Below are 23,937 nucleotides of genomic sequence, written 5' to 3'. Positions count from 1 at the left end.
CCGAGGCGGGGAGGGGAGGGGAGGGGCTCCTGCTTGCCAGCGGCATCTGGGGCAGGCCTGCCCTTCCCTCCCCCCCAAGCCGCCCCTTTCCAGAAGTTTCTCCCGTCCTGCCTCCCCTTATAAAGCCCCCTTGGCCCGGCGGCGGCTCGGCCCGAGGAGAGGCAGGCAGGCAGGCAGGCAGGCGGGAGAGGCGGAGGATCCCCGCGGACTTTGCCAAGCCAGGCTCGCCCCTTGCAAGCCCCGAGGTGAGAAGGGGACGGAGGGAAGGGAAGGAGGCAGGACGGGCTTTGCAAGGCGCTCAGTCCCGGGAGCAGCGGAGGGAGGCTCGGCGCGCCAGCAGCGCTTCTTGCCAAAGCCGAGCGAAAGGGAAAGCGGAGCTGTCCGCGCTGGGCTGCGCTTGGTGGGGCAGGGAAGAAGGTCCCATCATCCGCGCCTGGGCTGTGCGTGGTAGGTCCCGTGATTCCCCCCCCTCCCCCAATCCGTGCAAGGCCATCATCCCCTCCCAGTCGGTGCATGGCATGGCCCATCATCCCCTCCCAGTCGGTGCTTAGGGCTTATCCCATCATCCCCTCCCTGTCAGTGCTTACGGCTTATCCCATCATCCCCTCCCAGTCGGTGCATGGCATGGCCCATCATCCCCTCCCTGTCGGTGCTTACGGCTTATCCCATCATCCCCTCCCAGTCGGTGCATGGCATGGCCCATCATCCCCTCCCTGTCGGTGCTTACGGCTTATCCCATCATCCCCTCCCAATTAGTGCATGGGTGGCCCATCATCCCCTCCCAGTCGGTGCAAGGCCATCATCCCCTCCCAGTAGGTGCATGGCTTATCCCATCATCCCCTCCCAGTCTGTGCATGGCATGGCCCATCATCCCCTCCCGACCCGTGCAAGGCATGGCCCATCATCCCCTCCCAGTCGGTGCTTAGGGCTTATCCCATCATCCCCTCCCAGTCGGTGCATGGCATGGCCCATCATCCCCTCCCAGTCGGTGCTTAGGGCTTATCCAATTATTCTCTCCCAGTTTGTGCATGGCCTGACCCATCATCCCCTCCCAGGCCATGCATAGTATGTCCCATCATCCCCTCCCAACCCGTGCAAGGCTTGGCCCATCATCCCCTCCCAGCCGGTGCAATGGGTTATCCCGTTATCCTCTTCCAGCCTATGCATGGTGTGTCCCATCATCCCCTCCCAATCGGTGCCTGGCTTATCCCATCAGCCCCTCCCAGCCCCTGCATAGTATGTCCCATCATCCCTTCCCAACCCGTGCATTGTGTGTCCCATCATCCCCTCCCAATCGCTGAATGGCGTGCCCCATCATCTCCACCCCAGTTCGTGCGTGGCATGGCCCATCATCCCCTCCCGACCCTTGTATGGTGTCTCCCATCATCCCCTCCCAGCCCCTGCATAGTTTGTCCCAGCATCCCCACCCCCAGTCGGTGCCTGATGCGTCCCATCATCCCCTCCCGACCCGTGCATGGCCCGGCCCATCATCCCCTCCCAGCCGGTGCATACCTTGGCCCATCATCCCCTTCTAACACGCGCAATGGGCCAACGGGACTCCTTTCCCCTTTCAGAGCCGGAAAACGCGGCTCTGGGTCCCCCTTTGTGCAAAAACCCCCCGAGTGGAAAAAGCGCCCTTGACCCGCTTTGGAGCGGCGGGCTGCGTTCACACGACACGTGGACCCGCGATCCGCTTCCCGGGACTCGCGGGGGGGGGAAAGGCTGGGATTTCACCGGGGGAAAGATGGGGGGGGGTTCTCCGGACCCCCAGATCAGCCGGGAAACGGGGCGCCTTGCACCCCCCTAAAAGCGCCCGGCTTGCAAACTCGCGGCGGAAAACTTGGGAAAGCGCGCAGGAATTTGACTCGGAGGATTCCCGGGATCGCCTGGAGATCCGGCGGGTGGATTTAAAGCGGGGCTTTGGCTGGGCGGATCCTGTTTTTTTGGGGGGGGGAGAAGCGATTGCCTGTGCAAAAAATGGGGCCCCACCTGCTCCCCCTCCCTTGCGCGCAAAAGAAAGGCGATCCAGACGGAGATGCGCTGAACCTTTGCATTCAGATCGCGCATTTGGGGGTGAGGAGGGGAGACTTTTTTGGCTCAAGCAGATGCTGGATCGTTTCTTTTAAGGGAAGGGTCCCGAGAATGCAGAGTAGGGGGAGAAAAAAAAAAGGATTTAAAATAGACTGCATTCACACGACTGGAAAAACTTTTCTCTGCTTCTTGCATCAAGCCCCAAAATCAAGCCATTCCTGGCTTTTCCTTTAAGCTTAAAAATAAAATGCACAAAGGACATTTATTAAGACTTTAATTCAGCTGGATAAGCAGGTGGAAGAGGGCTAGTTTCTGTAACAAACCAGGATCGTTTTCCATTTTAAGAAGCCGGCTTGTTCCTGGCTTTTTCCTTGACGCTTAGTTATAAAATGAACCAGGGGGTCAACCCTTTGCACAAATGAAGACTTTAATTCAGTTGGATAGGCAGGTGGAAGAGGGCTAGTCTCTAATAAACCAGGATTGTTTTCCCTTTTAAGAAGTCAGCTTGTTCCATCGTGGCTAGCAGCTGGGTTGAGAAACCCTGATCCTGAATTCAGGCTGGGACTGTGGCTTATTCCAAAAGGAGCATATTTTGGAGAAGCAGATGGGCAGTGGCCGGCTGTAAATAAGGTGTATTTCTGACTATATTAAACCAGCATTGGTTGTTTTGATTTACAATCTTTTGCAGCAGGCCTGGCTAAGCTTAATTTAGCTCCTGGAGCTGGCTTGGAGTTTTATTTTTAATTTTGCCCTCTGCAAAAGGGCTGAGAAGACTGTCCTGACATCCAAGCATCCAGAAAATGAAGCTTGTCAGGTCCTGACCTAGATAGAAAATAAAAAGGTCGGGTGCCTTTTACGCAAGAATCGATAGAAGGTGGGATTTTATCCATGAAATAAAAATTAGAAAAGAAGCAGATAAGTTTGTGGTTAGTGATTCTTTGGTTCTGGAGAGGTTTTGCTAAGCATTTTAAGCGGGCCTGGAATTTAATTGCTATTTTTTGCTGATAGTTCAGCTTTAGCAGGATGCCTTTAAAAATGGAAAGGGTGCAGGCTGTTTAAATAGCAAACTTTAATCTCCTTTTTTTTTTTGCCTTGAACAGAGAGGGATAAAAAAAACCTGTAGAAAGGAAGGCCCTCTTAGGAGAAATAAGGAAAATTTAAACGGGTTAACCAATTAAAAAAATGCCAGTCTTTTAACACTGGCTGCATGTAAACCACTTTGCTAAACCAGAATCCAATATATGGGTAATGATGGTTGGTTGAATAATAACCGGGTCCTCCCCCTCTTTGCAGATGTGACTTCGGTTTTCATGTTTGATTTTAACTTTCAGGTTTTAACTTAGATGTAACGGTAAGCCGCCAAGACTTTATGGTAAGATGGTCAGCCAACGAATTTTAGAAAGAAAGAAAAGAGGGAGACAGAATGGGAAGGAAGGAAGAAGATAGGAAGATAGAAAAGTAGACAGAAATTGAAGGAAGGGAGATGGATGGATGGATAGAAATTTGAAAAGGAAGGAAGAATAGGAGAAAGAGTGGGAAGGAAGGAAGAAAAAGAGGAAAGGAAAAAGCAAGCAAGAATTGCAGAGTAAATTCTGCAAATCGGAACCGTGTGGATATTTTGATTTTAAAAGCAAGTTTCTAGCCTTCGAAGTTGGGAAGAAGAGCACTCTACAGAAATAGAAAGAAAGACTATTTCTCGAAAATTCTTTCTGAGATTGCTTTCGGGCCGGCTGCACTTTTGCAGAAATAAGCAGAACAAGCCTGAAGACTTTTTAATTTGCAAATTGACTGCGGGTTGCAGAAATAGGGAAAAAAAAAAGGGGGAATAAAATAATTTGGGAGTTTTAAGCCAGTCGGGTTTGGCTTTGATTTCTGTTGAACATCCTTTTCCTGCCAGACAGCTTGCAGGATAATCATGGGCTTTGTCTCAAAGCTTTCCCAGGCTGGGCCTTGCCTACGTGGCATGGCCGTGGGGGGGGCGAGGCGTGTGGGGAGTGGGGGGGGGCCCACTGAGGCGGCTTGGAACATCTGCAGCCATGTTGCAGCCTAAATCGCCGGAAGTTTTTTTTTTTTTCTTCCCGTGTGGGCGTGTGACTGCCAAGCGATGCTTCAGCATTGATGGAGCATGTATAACTTCAAACGGTCACTAAATGAATGTTTGTAAATCAAGGACTACCTGTGTTGTTTTTTTTAAAAAAAAACAACAACCCCACTTTATCCTGGTTGGACGACGGGGAAATCTGGTGCGGAGATATTATGCCCCCCCAAAAAATGATATTTTCTAATCCGGTGGGATTTTATTAACGGCGCTCTAATCCCATTGTGGGGATTGAAATCGTCTGAGAGCAGAGGGTCAACCATTAAAAGTTTTAATCCAGATTTTCTTTCCCCATAAATCAGGGGTCTCCAACTTTAGCAACTTTTAAGACTTGGCGACTTCAACTCCCAGAATTCCTCAGCCAGCTCTGCTCTGGGAGTTGAAGTCCCCAAGTCTTAAAAGTTGCTAAAGTTGGAGACCCCTGCCATAAACGACCCACGGAATAACAGAAGTCTTGAAAACTTTGCCATCAACAAGCCCTTGTTGGAAAAAAATGCAAACCTTGAATTACAGGGTTGGAAGGGACCTTGGAGGTCTTCTAGTCCAACCCCTGGCTTGAGCAGGAATTCACCTAATCAGCTAAATTGGCCCATTGGAGAAAGCAGACTCTGCAGAGAGAAACTTTTTTTGAGCATGGATCGAGGCTGGGCGAGTTTTTCTCTGTGGGGGCACCTACCCTCTGGAATGAGCTTCCCCCAGGACTTCGACAACTTCCTGACCTCCGGACCTTTCGCCGCGAGCTTAAAACATATCTATTCTTCCGAGCAGGACTGGCTTAATAGGGTTTTTAAACATGGTTTTTATTGGGGTTTATTTTATATTTTGTATTGTATTTTAAATTTAGGCTTTATTGAATAAGTTTTTTAAATAGTGTTTTTATTGTAATGTATTGTATTATTTTATCTGCCTGTTCACCGCCCTGAGTCCTTTGGGAGAAGGGCGGTATAAAAATTAAATAATAATAATAATAATAATAATAATTATTATTATTATTATTATTATTATTATTATTATTATTATTATTATTATTATTATTATTATTTTTGGCGGCCTCGAGGGCGGATTGGCCCCCTTCAGCATCCTAATTGCTAATCCCACAATTCCTTTATCCAAAAATCCCACGTCCCACCAAGATAGATATCTAAGGCTTGCATTTTTTTTTTTAAAAAAAAGGAATTTCTCTTCATTTCAAAGTCATTGGTATGAGTGTGATTTCTGCATGAGAAGCCATAATTGTGTCTGAATGCAACTAATTACAATTAATTGCAATGCAACTAAGTTAAGTGCAGTGCAAGTAAAAAGTGAATGCCACAAAGAAGAGAAGGGGTGGGGGGTGGGGGTAGAGGGTGCTCCATCGCTGGAGGCTTTTAAGAAAGAATTGGAGAGGCTTTTGTCTGAAAAGTTATACGGTGTCCTGCCTGAGCAGGGGGTCCGACTAGATGACCTCCAAGGTCCCTTCCAGTTCTATCCTGATTCTGATGGGAGTTTTGTCAATGTGGGTGGTGTTCAAGGGGTGCTCCAGGTTAGATTAGATTAGAATATAGAATGGAATGGAATGGAAAGGAAAGGAAAGGAAAGGGAGTGAGAGTCAATGAAAGGAAAGGAGGGAGAAAGGAAAGGAAAGAAGGAAAGGAAAGGAAAGGAGAATAGAATAGAATAAATCAGAACAGAACAGATGGAAGGAAGGAAGGAAAGGAAGGAAGGAAGGGAAAGGAAAGGAGAACAGAATAGAATAGAATAAATGAATGAAAGAAAAAGAAAGGAATGGAATGGAGAATAGAATAGAAGAAAGAAAAAGAATAGAGTAGAATAGAATAGAATAGAGGCAGAAAGAAGAATGGAATGGAATAGAATAGAATAGAATGAATAGAGGCAAAAAGAAAAATGGAATATAGAATAGAATAGAATAGAGGCAGAAAGAAGAATAGAATAGAATAGAGGCAGAAAGAACAATAGAATAGAATAGAGGCAGAAAGAACAATGGAATAGAATAGAATAGAATGGAACAGAATAGAATAGAATAAGTCCCTTCCAATGCTGTTAATTCCTGTAAAGTTCTGTAGCTGAGCACCCATCACGCCCAGTGGAAGAATTTCTAAAGCTTTCCTTGGGCAGGTAATAGCATGCTACAGATGCATTTCCTCTTGTTCAGCTTACAGCTGGGCCTTGATTTACGTGGATAAAGTCCTCAATCCTACAGTAATAAAGCCAGTCACCACCATTTTTACAATATTTATCATGGCGGTCCGTTAAGCCAACCCCTTCTTTTCAGTCTAGACCGTTTTGCTGAAAACCAGAAGTAAATGTTATTTTTATTTTGGGAAAGATCCTTCATAAAACACGGTCTTAGTGGCCACAGGATGTTGAAAAAAGTTGTAAATGTTTGGCTACTTGCCAAGCACGGCTGGCTGGGGAATTCTGGGAGTTGAAGTCCGCAGGTCTTCAAAGTGACCAAGGTTGAGAAGGAAAAAAAAACACTGCTTCGTTAAAAACCAAAATATGGGGGTGCTTTTTTTTTTTGTATTCAAAAAATTTGCAACGCTGCAAAATTTCTAATCCCAGGTAAAGTCACAAATGCTTTTAAGAGGTGGTGAGGCAGGTGTGGAGTGAATTTGCAAGAAAAGTTTGTTTGCTCTGCACTTCAACAAAAGGGTTGTGTTTATACCAGGAGTCGGCAACCTTAAACACTCAAAAGAGCCACAAATGTCCTAATTGGAATTCCCCATTCAATTCTGGAGCCAATTGGAAATCCGGTTCCCCCATCGTAGTCTCATCCTAGTGCGGCGTCCTTTTTCCTCTGCCTGTCCTAACCGAAACCCCTATTAATTGTGGAGCCGACCAGCAATAGGGAGCTGCAGCAGAGGGACGAAAAAGCCACATGCGGTTCCAGAGCCCCAGGTTGCCGACCCCTGGTTTATACCAATAAAAATAGCGTTGCATCACTTCTGCCTTGCCAATCCAACTGTTTGGATTTAGGAACCAACCAAATACAAACCAGTTCTCGACTTACAACTTGCGTTCGTTTAGTGACCATTCAAAGTTACAACGGCGCTGAAAAACCCGACTTGCGGCCGTTTTTCACCCTTACGACCGTTGCATCATCAGAATTCAGACACTTAATAATAATAATAATAATATTTTAATTTTTATACCGCCCTTCTCCCGAAGGACTCAGGGCAGTGAACAGCCAAGTAAAAACAATACAATATATTACAATAAAAGCTATTTAAAAAACTTATTCGATATGGCCTAAGACTTGGCAACTGACTCATAGTTACGACGGCTGCAGTGTCCCAGGGTCGATCCCCTTTTACGACCAGCAAACTCAGTGGGGGGTGGGAAGCCAGATTCATTCAACCCTCGGGTTGCTAACTTAACAGCCGCAGCGATTCATTGAGGAACCGTTGTGATAAAAAGGAGGCGAAGTTCGCTTAGCTGCCTTGCTTGGCCACAGGAATTCTGGGCACCGTTGTGGTCGTAATCTGAGGACTACCTCAGTAACCGGTCTGCATGCCTTTTCCGACGGCTCCTAATTTGAACAGGGATTCTTTGTTCGAACTGCCGGCTATTTACAGAAAGCCTAGAAAGTCTTTCGATTTGTTTTTGAGTTTTTGTTTTTTTTTAATTTGCCCGAACAGCTCGAATGACCGACGATGCATAAAATTGAAATTGTGCTGGCAGCTGAATTGGTTTATTGTGGGTCACGGGCTGTTTGGAGCCTGCGGTGTGAGGGGCTTGTTTGGGGAGGTGGGTGGAGAGCGCAAATTCCACCTTTTCTGTGTTATTCTTTGACTCAGCAATGCCCGCTTTTATGCAAGGAATCCGACTTTAATCTCCCCCCCCCTCCCTTGGCACGGTGCCCTCCTATGCCAGCTCTGGAGGCCCTTGGCTGCTGCTCGGGTGGCATTGCAGGAAAAAAAGTGGGGAGGGCATGACATTTGCAGGAATAAGTTAAAATTATACATGGCAGTCCTCGATTTACAACCATACTTGAGCTCCAAATTTCTATTAAGTCAGTTTCACCCCATTTTACAACCTATAGAATAGAATAGAATAGAATAGAATAGAATAGAATAGAATTTTTTATTGGCCAAGTGTGATTGGACACACAAGGAATTTGTCTTGGTGCATATGCTCTCAGTGTACATAAAAGAAAAGATACGTTCATCAAGGTACGACATTTACAACACAATTGATGGTCAATATATCAATATAAATCATAAGGATTGCCAGCAACAAGTTATAGTCATACAGTCATAAATGGAAAGAGATTGATGATGGGAACTATGAGAAGATTAATAGTAGTGCAGATTCAGTAAATAGTCTGACAGTGTTGAGGGAATTATTTGTTTAGCAGAGTGATGGCCTTCGGGAAAAAACTGTTCTTGTGTCTAGTTGTTCTGGTGTGCAGTGCTCTATAGCGTCGTTTTGAGGGTAGGAGTTGAAACAGTTTATGTCCAGGATGCGAGGGATCTGCAAATATTTTCACAGCCCTCTTCTTGATTCGTGCAGTATACAGGTCCTCAATGGAAGGCAGGTTGGTAGCAATTATTTTTTCTGCAGTTCTAATTATCCTCTGAAGTCTGTGTTTTTCTTGTTGGGTTGCAGAACCGAACCAGACAGTTATAGAGGTGCAAATGACAGACTCAATAATTCCTCTGTAGAATTGGATCAGCAGCTCCTTGGGCAGTTTGAGCTTACTGAGTTGGCGCAGAAAGAACATTCTTTGTTGTCCTTTTTTAATGATGTTTTTGATGTTAGCTGTCCATTTGAGATCTTGCGATATGATAGAACCCAGAAATTTGAAGGTTTCTACTGTTGATACTGTGTTGTCAAGTATTGTGAGAGGTGGAAGTATGGAAGGGTTTCTCCTAAAGTCTACCACCATTTCTACGGTTTTGAGTGGGTTCAGTTCCAGATTGTTTTGGTTGCACCACAAGGCTAGTCTTTCTCGCCACCGTTGTTAAGTGAGTTATTCCAGTTAGGTTAATAACACGGTCATTAAGTGAATCCGGCTTCCCCATTGAGTTTGCTTGTCAGAAGGTTTCAAAAGTGACTCTGGGACGCTGCGACCGTCATAAATACAGGTGATGCTCCACTTACGACCACAATGAGCCCCAAATTTTATGTTAAGGGAGCTTTGCCCCATTTCTTGCCACGGTTGTTAAGTGAATCACTGCAGTTGTTAAAGATGGTCTCACGGTGGCTAAGTGAACCTGGCTTCCCCATGGATTTTGCTCCTCAGAAGGTCGCAAAAGGGGAATCGGGTGATCTTGGGGTGCTGCCGGGGTCGTAAGTATTAAGTTACCTGAATTTTGATCAGATGATCACAGGGATCCTGCAAAAATTGTAACTGAAAAACGCTCATTAATCACTTTTTTTTTTTTTTTTACATTGACGTAAGTCGAGGACTGTATGAGTCAGTTGTCGTGTGTCTGAAATTTGACCAGGTGACCGTGGGGATGTTGCAACGGTCGTTAAGTGTGAACAACAGTCACAAGTTACACTTTTCAGTGCTGTTGTAACATTGAACTAAATGAATGGCCGTAAATTGAGGACTATCTGTAATTTCCATTGAAGATGTTTTATTCTTTCTCTTCTCTCTTTCGCTTTCTTCCTTCCATCCCGCAATTTGGATGGATATCTATATCTATATCTATTTGTTTTCGTAGGTTTTCACGGGTATAGGTATGTAGGTCTTGGCATATTCGGGTCTTTTCCCGTGTAAGGTTGAGAGTATCTTGGCGACGTTTCGACGAGGTCTCACTCATTATCTTCAGGCTGGTGCTTTCGGCTTTGTGCTTGTGCGAGCAAAGCGTGGTCGGAGCTGCTGTCTCTCTAAATACTGGTGGGGAGGTGGGGAGTGTTGCTGTGGTTGGCTGTGTGGTACAGCAACACTCCCCACCTCTCCACCAGTATTTATAGAGAGATGGCAGCTCTGACCACGCTTTGCTCGCACAAGTACAAAGCCGAAAGCCCCAGCCTGAAGATGATGAATGAGACCTCGTCGAAACGTTGCCAAGATACTCTCAACCTTACATGGGAAAAGACCTGAATATGCCAAGACCTACATACATACATACATACATACATACGTACATACATACATAATGTCCATGTGGTTGCAATGGGTCGGACACAACTAACAACAAATATATATGGTTCAGTGGCTAGGACGCTGAGCTTGTCGATCAGAAAGGTCAGCAGTTCAGCGGTTCGAATCCCGGGTGCTCTCCTTACTTGTCCCAGCTTCTGCCAACCTAGCAGTTCGAAAGCATGTTAAAAAATGCAAGTAGGAAAATAGGAACCACATTTTGTGGGAAGGTAACAGCGTTCCGTGTGCCTTTGGCGTTGAATCATGCCAGTCACATGACCACAGAGACGTCTTTGGACAGCACTGGCTCTTCGCCTTTGAAACGGAGATGTGGCCTTCTGTGCCGTTGCAACATTTTAGTTGCCGCTGTTTTCTGAGCTGTTGCTTCCTTGAGTCACTGCTCCAAAGTTACTACCTTGCACTCAGTTGTAAACCAAGTGGTTGTGTGGCAGGGAAGTGAGGGAAATACTGCGATTCTAGCTAAACCTTTCAATCTAATTCTTACATTTTGCAAAATATCAAACTGTAGTAGTGTAATCCTGGACGCCTCCTAGTGGAGAATCAGGGGAACAGATTCTAGACACAGCTACTAGCATCTGTAATTTGGCTTTACTGGCTTTTTACGGCCAGGCAGTTTGGGGACTACAGCATCCATCCTTCACAGCCACAAAATGATGACTGGAAGTCCTAGGATCTTGGAGAAGACCTGTATTAGATATCACCATGATTTTTTTTTTAATACGGTCTTTTGCAAAATGCAATTTATTAACTTTGTGAAGCATTAACTTTATTTGATGGCTTTGAACTCCCGTCTTATATTTGATTCCCCCTCTTGGATCATAAATTGCTGGGATTTAAATTCCCTGCATGTAGAAGAGTAGCTCTTCGGGGGGGAAAAGCTTTGTTGGAAGCCCCAGATAAATTTTGTAATAAATAAATGGCTCTGGATTTGAGGACAGTCGGTGTTGTAACCTTTGGCATATAGGTGGTCCTTAACTTACGATGGTAATTTTTTTTTTTTGCATTTATATCCCGCCCTTCTCCGAAGACTCAGGGCGGCTTACAATGTGTCAAGCAATAGTCTTCATCCATTTGTATATTATATACAAAGTCAACTTATTGCCCCCAACAATCTGGGTCCTCATTTTACCTCCCTTATAAAGGATGGAAGGCTGAGTCAACCTTGGGCCTGGTGGGACTTGAACCTGCAGTAATTGCAGCTGCTGTTAATAACAGACTGCTCTAGTCTGTTGAGCCACCAGAGGCCCAGAACTACCGTTGTAAGTCATGCCGGTTGTTAAATGGGTTACCATGTGGCTGACCTGATTTTACACAAAAAATAATAATAATTTGGGGGTTCATTAAGCAAAGACGTCGTCCGCATGGGCCATTTTTGTTGGAAAATAGAAATAAATATTTTCAGCAAAAGAAAAAGTCATAAATTTTGGTTGTGAGGCTGGAATGCTATAAAAAGTTGTAAGCCGGTTGCCCAAAATGCAGTCGTGTGACCATGGGGAAGGGGCAGCCATTTGTGTGTGGGGGGGGTCTGTCGTAACTTTCAATTGTCACTAGGTGATGGATCTTACCATAAATCGAGGATTCCCTGCATTTTGTATTTTCTAACACAACACAGTAGTCCTCATGACAACACTTGAGCCCAACGTTTCTGTTGTTGAATGAATTTTGCTCCATTTTACGACCTCTCTTGCCAGAGTTGCTAAGTGAATCAACTGTCAGTAACCTGGTTGTTAAGTGAATCCGGCTTCCTCGTGGACTTTGCTTTTTGGATGGTCGCAAAAAGGGGATCGCGCGATCCCAGGACACTGCGACCGTCATAAGTACGAGTCAGTCGTCAAGCGTCTGAATTTTGGATCACGAGACCTGCAGTGGTTCAGTGCCGTTGTAACTTTGAATGGTCACTAAACGAACGGTTGTTAAATGGAGGACTTGCCTGCATATTTAACAACTGCACTGATTCGCTTAAAGAATGTGGCAAAAAAAGTCGTAAAACGGGGCGAAACTCAACTTAATAAAATTCTCAACATAAATTTTGGGCTCCATTGTGGACGTAAACTGAGGATTCTCTGTACTGCAGACTAATTCTGCCGACTGCCAGGAGTTCGATCCTGATTGGCTGGCTCAAGGTCAACTCGGCCTTCCATCCATTTTGACCGGCTGGAATCTTGGTTCCTCGTAGGTCGTGACTGCCCTCCGTTGTCATGGAATCCACCTGGTTGATCCATCTTCTAGCGCTCTGCGCTCTCGCGACGGCGGTCCCCTCCGAGGACAAGAAGAAAATTGAGAAGAAGCCCGCCTCGAAAGAGAAGAAGCTGAGCGAAAAGGCCACCACCTTGGCTGACCGCAGCGCCATCCTGGCCTTCAACCTCTACCAGGTGATGGCCAAGGACAAGAGCTTGGAGAACATCTTGGTGTCTCCCGTGGTGGTGGCCTCTTCGCTGGGGCTGGTGTCCCTCGGAGGAAAGGACACCACGGCGTCGCAAGCCAAAGCTCTCCTCAGCGCCAGCAAACTCAACGACGATTATATCCACAGCGGACTCTCCGAGCTCCTGACCGACGTCAGCAACACCACGGCCAGGAACGTCACCTGGAAGCTCGGCAGCCGCCTCTACGGCCCCAGTTCCATCAGCTTCGCGGAGGACTTTGTGCAAAACAGCAAGAAGCACTACAACTACGAGCATTCGAAGATCAACTTCCGAGACAAGCGTAGCGCCCTGAAATCCATCAACGAGTGGGCGGCCCAGACCACGGATGGCAAGCTGCCCGAGGTCACCAAAGACGTGCAGAAGACCGACGGGGCCTTGATTGTCAACGCCATGTTCTTCAAACGTGAGTCCGCGTTGGGGGGAGGGGCTTTGAAGGAGAGGGGGAACGTGGTGGAGAGTTGGTGGTGGGGTTATCGGTAGATGGATCAGAAGGTCGAGACGGAGATGGAGGCTGCGGTCTTCTCTTGCTCTGGTTGAGCCTTAGGGACGCAGTGGCTAAGACGCTGAGCTTGTCGATCGAAAGGTCGGCAGTTCAGCGGTTCGAATCCCTAGTGCCGCGTAACGGGGTGAGCTCCCGATACTTGTCCCAGCTTCTGCCAACCTAGCAGTTCGAAAGCACGTAAAAAATGCAAGTAGTAAAAATAGGGACCACCTTTGGGTGGGAAGGGAACAGCGTTCGGTGCGCCTTTGGCGTTGAGTCATGCCGGCCGCATGACGACTGGAGACGTCTTCGGACAGCGCTGGCTCTTCGGCTTTGAAATGGAGATGAGCACCGCCCCCTAGAGTCAGGAACGACTAGCACGTATGTGCGAGGGGAACTTTTACCTTTACGTTTAGTTGAGCCTGCTTGGTGGCCATTCAAAAAATTAATACGAGAGTTCATTTGTTCCTTAGGAATGCATCTAGGATCAGGTTTTCCAACCTCGGCCCCTGTAAAATGTGGGGGGGACTTCAACTCCCAGAATTCTGGGATTTGAAGTCCCTCCCCCGGTCCCCCCAGTCTTAAAGGGGCCAAGGTTTGAAAACCCTGATCTAAACTAAACCTGTTTTGCAAACTGTTTTTCCCCATTGTTGCATTTTTCATTCATCATTTGACGGACACGTTTTTAAACAGCTAGCCTTCATCATCATTTAACGGCCCCATAATCCCTTGCGGCGGGGTGGAGTCTGGGCCACCGAATGGAGCTAGCGGAGTGTTTTCATGGCCGGATGCTTTTCCTGTTGCCAGTGCGGAGTTTTGTTCGGCAGATAATATTCTCAGCGTGGCCCAGAAAGGGAGGAATATTGGCCTCTACCTAGGATCGAACTCGCAGCCTCCTGATTGTGAGGCGAGAGCGCCACCTCTAGGGCCACCTGCACCGCTCGTTGCGTTTTTTTCGTTCACGCCTGTTCGTTTTGTTTTAGCGCACTGGAATGAGAAGTTTCATCACAAGATGGTGGACAATCGCGGCTTCATGGTGACGCGGTCCTACACCATCGGCATTCCCATGATGCACCGTACAGGTAAGGAAACCTGGATTAGGAGGGGGGAGGAAATGCATGTTTTTTCCTGGCTTGCTTTGTCCCAGGTCTCTACTCGAATTTTCCTGTAAGTGATTGAGGCAGTGAAGGAGGTGAACAAAATCTTTTGCATTTCCCCCACAAAGTCACACTAGGGCAGGGGTCTCCAACCTTGGTCCCTTTAGGACTTGTGGACTTCAACTCAAGGACGAGTTGAAGTCCACAAGTCTTAAAGGGACCAAGGTTGGAGACCCCTACCCTAGGGCTAGCTGTCCATTGTTAACCGTGACTGGACCAAATGGAGGAACGTAACCTTCTGACTTTACAAGTCGTCCTCAACTTACGACAGTCCATTTAGTGGCCATTTGAAGTTACAATGACACTAAAAAAAAGTGATGAAATGGAATATGAATAGAAAAGAATAGGAATAGCATAGCATAGCATAGCATAAAATAGAATAGAATCAGAAAGAAGAGTGGAATGGAATGGAATAGGAACAGAATAGCATAGCATAGCATAGAATAGCATAGAATAGCATAGCATAGAATAGAATAGAATAGAATAGAATAGAATAGAATAGAATAGAATAGAATAGAATTTTTTTTTGGGGGGGGGGGGAACTGACTTAATGCACTGAAGAAAAGAAGAAATTAGAAATGCGTGTGCTGATCTCCAGCCAGTCTGTCTGCGGAGGTCCTCTTAGGAGTTTTCAGACCCATTTTATATGACCTGGTGGACTAATACTGCCACTAATAATAATAATAACAACAACAACAGAGTTGGAAGGGACCTTGGAGGTCTTCTAGTCCAACCCCCTGCCTAGGCAGGAAACCCTACACCACTTCAGACAAAATGGATATCCAACATTTTCTTAAAAACTTCCAGTTTTGGAGCATTTACAACTTCTGGAGGCAAGTTGTTCCACTGGTTAATTGTTCTGTCAGGAAATTTCTCCTTAGTTCTAAGTTGCTTCTCTCCTTGATCAGTTTCCACCCATTGCTTCTTGTTCTACCCTCAGGTGCTTTGGAGAATAGCTTGACTCCCTCTTCTTTGGGGCAGCCCTTGAGATATTGGAAGACTGCTATCATGTCTCCCCTCCTCCTTCTTTTCATTAAACTGGACAAACCGAGTTCCTGCAACTATAGAATAGAATAGAATAGAATAGAATAGAATAGAATAGAATAGAATAGAATAGAATAGAATAGAATAGAATAGAATAGAATTCTTTATTGGCCAAGTGTGATTGGACACACAAGGAATTTGTCTTGGTGCATATGCTCTCAGTGTACATAAAGGAAAAGATACCTTCATCAAGGTACAACATTTACAACACAAATGATGGTCAGAGGTTACAAATTTAACACTTAATGATACAACATTTAATGATAATCATAGGGTACAAATAAGCAATCAGGAACAGTCAATATCAATATAAATCATAAGGATTACCAGCAACAAAGTTATAGTCATACAGTCATAAGTGGAAAGAGATGGGTGATGGGAACAATGAGAACTATGATGAGAACATGGGAACTCTGCTACGTATATTTTAGCCTCTAGTCCCCTCATCATCTATGTTGCTCTTCTCTGCACTCTTTCTGATCAGCCCACTGATTCTAATTTGATGCCTCCGTGTAGGATTGTACAAATACTACGAGGACGAGGTGGAGAAGCTGCAGATCGTGGAGATGCCGTTGGCCCACAAACTCTCCAGCCTCATCATCATCATGCCGAACCATGTGGAGTCCTTGGAACGCCTGGAGAAGCTGCTCACCCGGGAACAGCTGCAGAGTTGGCTGGGCAAGTTGAAGGAGCGGTCAGTGGCCATCTCCTTGCCCAAGATCAGCCTGGAGGTCAGCCACGACATTCAGGTGAGAGCATCCTGGGAATAACGAAAGAGTTGGAAGGGAGCCTGGGGGTTATCTAGTCTAACCCCCTGTTCGGGCAGGAGACCCTATATAGCAGGGGTCTCCAACCTTGGCAGCTTTAAGACTTGTGGACTTCCAACTCTCAGAGTTGAAAGAGTTGAGAGTTGTAGACTTCACCTCTCAGAGTTGAAGTCCACAAGTCTTAAAGCTGCCAAGGTTGAAGACCCCTGCTATAATATACCAATTCAGAGAAATGGCTGTCCAGTTTCTTCTTAAAAACCTCCAGTGATGGAGCACCCAACAACTTCTGGCGGCAACAATACAGGTAGTCCTCCATTTACGACCGCAGTTGGAACCGGAATTTCAATAGCTAAGTGATGGGTTTGTTAAATGGATCATCAGCTGACCTGATGGGATTTTGCAACCATTTTTACCGCGGTCATAACTTGGCTTCCCGCGTTGACTTTGCTCGTGGGCAGCTGCCTGGCAAGGTCGCGTATAGTGACTGTAGGGTGTTGTCGTAAATGCGAGCCGGTTGCCAAGCAGTCGCAACCATGAGGTGGTGAAATGGTTGTAACTTCAAGGAGGGGTAATAGTATATTATAGATCACGGGTCACCAACTGGTGGTCCATGAGAAAATTTTGGTGGTCCACAGAAAAATTATTTGCATTTTTATTTTGCACTAAATACTGTTTATCTTTTTAAAAAAATTAATATTAGTGATCCATGGGATTTAAAATTATAAATTTAGTGGTCCCTGAGGTCTGAAAGGTTGGTGACCCCTAGTATAGATCAGGGGTCTCCAACCTTGGCAACTTTAAGCCTGGAGGACTTCAACTCCCAGAATGCCCCAGCCAGCAAAGCTGGCTGGGGCATTCTGGGAGTTGAAGTCCTCCAGGCTTAAAGTTCCCAGGTGAGACTCCTGGTATAGATAGTCCTTGAGATATGACTATAATGGGGCTTTCCCATTACGGTTTTAAAATGGGTCGATCACATGACCTATCTGATTTATGACTCTTTTTTTTTTAAACAGTCATTAAGTGAATATGGCAGTTGTTAAGCGAACCAATGGTTGAATGGGGGTGCAGTTTAACCAAAAACTGGAAGTTACGTTCCTGTTTTCAGCAAAACTGTTATAAAACACAGTAACGTGACCAATTGGATGTGCCAAGTCATAACTCTAACAATTTAACCGAATTTAAGACACATGACCGAAGATGGGACCTTAGCCGTCAGAATTTCGAATCCGTGTTGTAAGTTCTCCTTGTCGGGTTTGTGGTAACTTTGAAGGGCTGCTAAGTGATCGGTCGTAAATTGAGGACTATCTGTATTTCGGGATTAGCTAGCCTAAAGAGACCAAATGAAGCTGGACGGTTTTATGAAGAAAAGTGCAGGGAGCTTTTTGACTTAACGATTTGTTTAGTGACCGTTCGAAGGTACAAAAAGTAACTTACGACCTTCTTTCACATTTAACGACCGTTGCAGCCTTTCCGTGATCAAAATCCAGATGTTAATTGACTCATGTGTATGACGATGGCAGCGTCCCAGGGTCACGTGATCCCCTTTTGCGACCTGCCGACGAGCACAAACTCAAATGAGGAAGCCAGGTTCGCTTAGCAGCCGTGTGTGGCTAACTTTTTAACAACTGCAATGATTCACTTAGCAACTGTGGCCAGAAAGGTTGTAAAATTGTGTGTGTGGGGGGGAGGGAACGTATTTAACAACTGTCTTTCTTGGCAACAGAAATTCTGGGCTCAATTGTGATCGTAACGTTAAGTACCGTATTTTCCGGAATATAAGACGCACCTTAGTTTTTGGGGAGGAAAATAAGAAAAAAGTCGATTGGCAGGTAGATCGGCCCCCCCAGAATACCCCCAATCAGCTGTTCCCAGAGGTGAATTTTAAGAACAGGTTCCTTGGTTGTGAGCTCTGTGCCTTGTTCCCCCCCACTTTTTTTTTCTGTCTCTGAAACTCTTTCAGAAAAAACTTTTTTCTGCCTCTGAAAGCCTCCAAAACAGAACTTCAGAAAAAAAGCCTCTGAAGCTCTGTTTGGAGGCTTCTTTTCTGAAGCTTCTTTCAGCCTTTGAAACCTAGTTTGAAGCTGCGTGGGCTACATTCGGAGTAGAAGACACACCCGGTAAATAACTTGCCTCCACAAGTCCTAAATGCTACAACACTGGAAGTTTTTAAGAAGAGATTAGATAACCCTTTGTTTGAAGTGGTGTAGGGTTTCCTGCCTGAGCAGGGGGTTGGACTAGAAGACCTCCAAGGTCCCTTCCAACTCTTTTATTCTATTCTATTTTGTTCTGTTCTATTCTATTCATTCTGTATACTATTCTATTCTATTCCGTTCCTATTCTTATTCTGTTCCTATTCCATTCCTATTCCTATTATTCTATTCCTATCCTATTCCTATCCCACTCACTCTTCCTGATTCAATTCTATTCTATTCCATTCCATTCTATTCCCATCCCATTCTTTTTCTCTATTCTATTCTATTCTATTCTATTCTATTCTATTCTATTCTATTCTATTCTATTCTATTCTATTCTATTCTATTCTATTCTATTCTATTCTATTCCATTCCTATTCCTATTCCTATTCCTATTCCTATTCTTCTATTCATTTCCTATTCCTATTCCTATTCCACTCACTCTTCTTTCTGATTCTATTCTATTCTATCCCATTCCATTCCATTCCACTCCAATTTTCTGTTCCATTCCATTCTTCTTTCTTCTTCTCTTCTCTTCTCTTCCATTCCATTCTTCTTTCTGATTCTATTCTATTCTATTCGATTCTTCTTTCTGATTCTATTCTATTCTATTCTATTCTATTCTATTCTATTCTATTCCTATTCCTATTCCTATTCTATTCCTTTCCTATTCCTATTCCTATTCCACTCACTCTTCTTTCTGATTCTATTCTATTCTATTCCATTCCTATTCTTATTCTATTCCTATTCCATTTCTATTCCACTCCACTCCACTCTTCTTTCTGATTCTATTCTATTCTATTCTATTCTATTCTATTCTATTCTATTCTATTCTATTCTATTCTATTCTACTCTACTCTACTCTACTCTACTCTACTCTATTCTACTCTATTCTGTATTCTATTCTATTCCATTCCATTCTTTACCTGTAGAAACAATCTGAATCGCCTGTGACATCACAGAAGTCCAGCCAATGGTTGAGCAGGGGAAACTAATTCGGACACCTCTCTCTCTCTCTCTCTCTCTCTTCCTGTTCAGAAACACCTGGCCGACCTCGGTTTAACCGAAGCCGTGGATAAGAACAAAGCTGACCTGTCCAAGATCTCCGGCAAGAAGGACCTGTATCTCTCCAGCGTTTTCCACGCGGCGGCCCTGGAACTGGACACAGAAGGGAACCCCTTCGACGCGGACCTCTACGGCCGCGAAGAAATCCGGAACCCCAAACTCTTCTACGTCGACCATCCCTTCCTTTTCCTGGTCAAGGACAATAAGACCAACTCCGTCCTGTTTATCGGCAGGCTGGTGAAGCCCAAAGGAGACAAAATGCGGGACGAATTGTAGTTTGCATGCCGGGTTTAAGTCTCTTTTACATCTCTTTTGATTTGGTTTTTATTTTTTAAAAAGAAAATGAGATTAAAATAGGTGCTTTTTTAAAACCGGTGCTCCTCTTAAGCTTCGACTTGTTAAAAAAAATTTTTTTTTGGGGTGGGGGTGGGGATCAAAAGATGGTGAGATACGAAGTGGGAACAAGGGAAGTAGCAAAGGAAGAGGGCTTAATTCTCCAGCACCCGTTTTGAACCCTACTTTGGGTTTTTTTACAGGTAGTTCTCCACTTACGACCAAAATCGAGCCCAACACGTCTGTTGTTAAGTGAGACAGATATCTGTCAGTGATTATTTTTTTTTTTTGGCCCCATTTTACAATTTTTCTTGCCACAGTTGTTAAGCGAATCACTGCAGCTGTTAAGATAGTGGCACGGTCGTTAAGTGAATCTGGCTCCCCCTCCCCCACCCCTTGACTTTGCTGCTCAAGCAGTCACCCCGGGACATTGTGACGGTCGTATATATGAATCAGTTGCCAGGCGACCGAATTTTGATCCTGTGACCGTGAGGATGCTGCAGCAGTCGTTAAGTCATTTCCCCTCCCCCAACTCCAAACGGTCACTAAACAAACTGTCATAAGTCGAGGACTGCCTGTGGTTTTATCTGCCCTGGAAAGTTAAATGCAGTCAGGGATTTAGGAAGGTTTGTGTGTGTGTGTGTGTGTGTGTAATTCATGTGCTGCTTTCCAGAAAAAGTGATCTGTTCAGGTTTTGGGGATCTTTTCCTAAAGATAACGGCACGAGATGGTTAAATTGTCACTTGATCCGAGTTTGGGCTTGTGAGACTGTAAGCATGGGACAGACAACGAAAGGCGTTCCTTATCTGTTTTGACAGGTTCACACTGCTGCACAACTTAGTATGCATTTTTTTTTTGAGAATGCGGTCGTCCTCCACTTATGACCCCCATGGGGCTAAGCAAGCCAGCCGGTTGTTAAGTGAATCTCTCCTGATTTTATAACTTCCTTGGCCATGTGGTTGTTAAGCAGATCCAACTTCCTGCATTGATTTATTTTTTTTTGGGGTCGAATTTTGTTCGCACGACGGTTGAGGAAGCTGCGGTGGTTCTGTGAGGACTGTTCATAAGCCGGCTTTTTTCCCTCTGGGTGATATCGTAACTTCGAAGCCGCTGTAGGAGCGGTCGTACGTTGAGGACTGCCAGCACGGCAACTTGCCAGTAATAATCTGCAGAGAGAGACCGGATACCTCCCCAAGTAGTTTTAAAACCTAGGCCTTAAGAGGAATTGGGAATTTTGGCTTACCGCAAATGTTCCATGTTAAGCACCATCAGTAATGTGTTTCCCCGAAAATAAGACCCCGTCTTTTTTTTTACCCCCACCAAAAGGCACCAGGTCTTATTTTGGTGAGATGTCATCCGCTGACTCACCTCACTTGCGCGCATCACTCCCAATGGAGGGATTCAAGTAATTTAACAACCGGTTCTCTGTTGGATTTCTTCCAACAACCAGTTTGCCAAACGGCTCAGAAAGTTTTAACAACCGGTTCTCCCGAAGTGGTGCGAACTGGCTGAATCCCACCACTGATCGCTCCCCCAGCCTCCTTTTTTGCTGTCAAGAGGCCTTCAAGACCTTCTTCTGTGGCCATCAAGCTTTCCTGAAGGTCCCCGCAGCTGATACGAGCGCTCTGGATCGATCCAAAGCTGTTATTGGTGGCAGAGGCTTTCAGGAAAGCATTGCCAGCTGCAGAAGAAATGAGCCGGCAAGGCAGGTGTTGGGGTCTATGAGACCTGGCTGCAAGGGCCTCTGGTGGCTCAGACTGCTAAGACAGTCTGTTATTAACACAGCTGCTTGCAATTACTGCAGGTTCAAGTCCCACCAGACCCAAGGTTGACTCAGCCTTCCATCCTTTATAAGGCAGGTAAAATGAGGACCCAGATTGTTGGGGGGCAATAAGTTGACTTTGTATATAATATACAAATGGATGAAGACTATTGCTTGACATAGTGTAAGCCGCCCTGAGTCTTCAGAGAAGGGCGGGATATAAATGCAAATAATAATAAAGTGTCGGAAGGTAAGTAGTAGGGCAACTTCACCCCCACCATCTGCACCCTAGCTTAACTTTTACCTGTGCACTGTAGCCGGCGGGGTCTTAATTAGGGCTTATTTTGGAGGTAGGGTTTATATTGGGTGCATGTGCAAAAACCATGCTAGGACTTCGGGGTAGGTCGTATTTTTGGGGAAACGCGGTATTTTAATTCATTTAAAAAAACAGAAACATTTTTTATTATTTTTATTTTAAATTTAAATTTGACTTGGCTCCACTGACTTGAGGCTATCCAGGCACATGTAGACATAATATTTAAAGTCCTTGCTGAGTGAGAGTTATTTGCATTTTCAGTTTTATGAAACGGAACAGCCAAGTCCTGACGGTTTTAGCCCTAGAGGGGAGCCAAGTCAAACCGGCAGCTGGTCTTGTATTTCCGAGAAGACAAAACGGTGATTTTAGACTTAAAATGGATGTTTTCCACTCCAGCATTGCGGAAATTATGATTTGCTGGCGTTTTGACGTAGTTTTGTGTTTTCTCAGTACTTCAGATCATAATCTTCCAAGCCTTGGCTGGGGATAATGGTGTTGCAGACCCATCGAGGGAGAAAAGATGGAGAAATTATACCACGGGTGTAATAAATATGCAGGAGTTAGAAAATGAGGGTCTCGATTAAATCTGATAGGTAAAATGTGCAGACTTTTTGGAATCAAACTGGATATTCCCAGTCGAGTGCATATTCTTTCCACCGATGGTGATGTACCTAGAATGTGCCTTAACCAGGTTAAGTAAGCCTTAACCAGGTTTGTTTGCAGAGCAGGCGAAACCTCGGTTTCTTGGTGCAATATACACGCGCCAAGCAATGTGCACTAATTCACATTTTGCAGCAGTCCTGCACAAATCTTAAAGCTTTGAAGATTCAAGCACGCTTCTGAAAGGGCCAGACTTGGGGAAAATAGAAAAATGGACACACGCAGCCTGTCTCCTTTTCTAAGTTCATGCCTTTCCCATGTTACATGTGTGAGCAGCCTCTCTGCCAAGGGGTGGACCTCAAGATGGTCTTTGTAACACACACACACTGAACTGCAGGGCACGGTGGGATGATGGTGCTATCGCGGGTTAAAGGGCGGCTGGGTGAATTAAGCCATGTTTTTTGTGACTCGGAGGTCTGTTCCTCACCACGCACAACTTTGTTGTACAATTTTTGCAATAAAGTATTTTTCAGTGAATTGCTGTCTTGACGGTACTCTGGTTGGGGTGGCACGTAGCAGCAACTGGCAAACAACAGTTTTGGGAGGAAATTGAAAATCCCGTCTCGCCCCCCCCCCCTCCAGCCTTTCCAGTGTGCTGAAAAAGAAATTAGTAAATGAATATTGTTTCCAAATGGTTAAGACTGGCAGGTGCTGCGAATAAATCTGACTTTGGCTGGGAAAGATGGACGCTCAAGACCAAGATATCTCAACTTTGGCCACTTTTGAGACAGGTGGACTTCAACTCCCAGAATTCCCTAGTCAGGATTTGGATTTCCATTCTTAGAATTCTCCAGTCAGCACATGTGGACTTCAACTCCCAGAATTCCCTAGTCAGCATTTGGACTTTTAACTCTCAGAATTCCCTAGTCAGCATGTGTGGACTTCAACTCCCAGAATTCCCTAGTCAGGATTTGGACTTTTTAACTCCCAGAATTCCCTAGTCAGCATGTGTGGACTTCAACTCCCAGAATTCCCTAGTCAAGATTTGGACTTTTAACTCCCAGAATTCCCTAGCCAACAAACTTGAAATCCACCAAAGTTGCGGAGCTTGAGAAACGCCTCAAAACCCGAGTTCAAGTCCCACCAGCAGCTATGGAAATTCAAGGGGTGGGCTGGGCTTGGGGGTCAGTCACCCTCTCGGCCCTGGGCTACCTTTACAAGGTGGGCAGAAAATGATAGAAAGGGATCCTATATGCCAGGGGTCTCCAGCCTTGGTCCCTTTAAGACTTGTGGACTTCAACTCCCAGAGTTCCTCAGCCAGGGAGACCCCTGCTATATGCAGCACCCAGACAAAGGGGATGTGAAATAAAACACCCAGTTGCATCAGGTGGCAGCATGTAAATAAGCGGTGATGCTTGTGAGGCTGTGAGCATTTGGTGCCACTGTGGTTGTGGGTCCTCGGATGGCCTCTAAAATGGCCCCTTTCAACGGAACGGGAAAGACTGAAGCTCGATGTTAGCGTGTGGACGTCCATCTCCATCTGCTGGACATTT

General features: G+C 45.4%; 1 protein-coding gene across 2 annotated transcripts; it reads left to right on the top strand.

The window, feature by feature from the left end:
- Positions 1–83: 83 nt before the first annotated feature.
- Positions 84–22,921, top strand: SERPINH1 (serpin family H member 1). 2 transcript variants are annotated; one of them, XM_058185388.1, is made up of 5 exons: positions 84–245; positions 12,421–13,070; positions 14,132–14,230; positions 15,866–16,098; positions 19,347–22,921. In XM_058185388.1, exons 2-5 carry the CDS (start codon positions 12,443–12,445, stop codon positions 19,647–19,649), a joined length of 1,263 nt encoding a protein of 420 aa, XP_058041371.1. In that variant the 5' UTR covers positions 84–245; positions 12,421–12,442; the 3' UTR covers positions 19,650–22,921. The 2 variants fall into 2 exon arrangements, with proteins under 2 accessions (XP_058041371.1, XP_058041372.1); XM_058185389.1 differs by lacking the exon at positions 84–245 and adding an exon at positions 292–447.
- The last annotated feature ends 1,016 nt before the right edge of the window (positions 22,922–23,937 follow it).

Source organism: Ahaetulla prasina, chromosome 5 (genome assembly GCF_028640845.1).
Source record: "Ahaetulla prasina isolate Xishuangbanna chromosome 5, ASM2864084v1, whole genome shotgun sequence".
NCBI classification, from domain to species: Eukaryota; Metazoa; Chordata; class Lepidosauria; order Squamata; family Colubridae; genus Ahaetulla; species Ahaetulla prasina.
The sequence above is the reverse complement of the archived record's forward strand: the minus strand, read 5'-3'. Positions and strand labels throughout refer to the sequence as shown.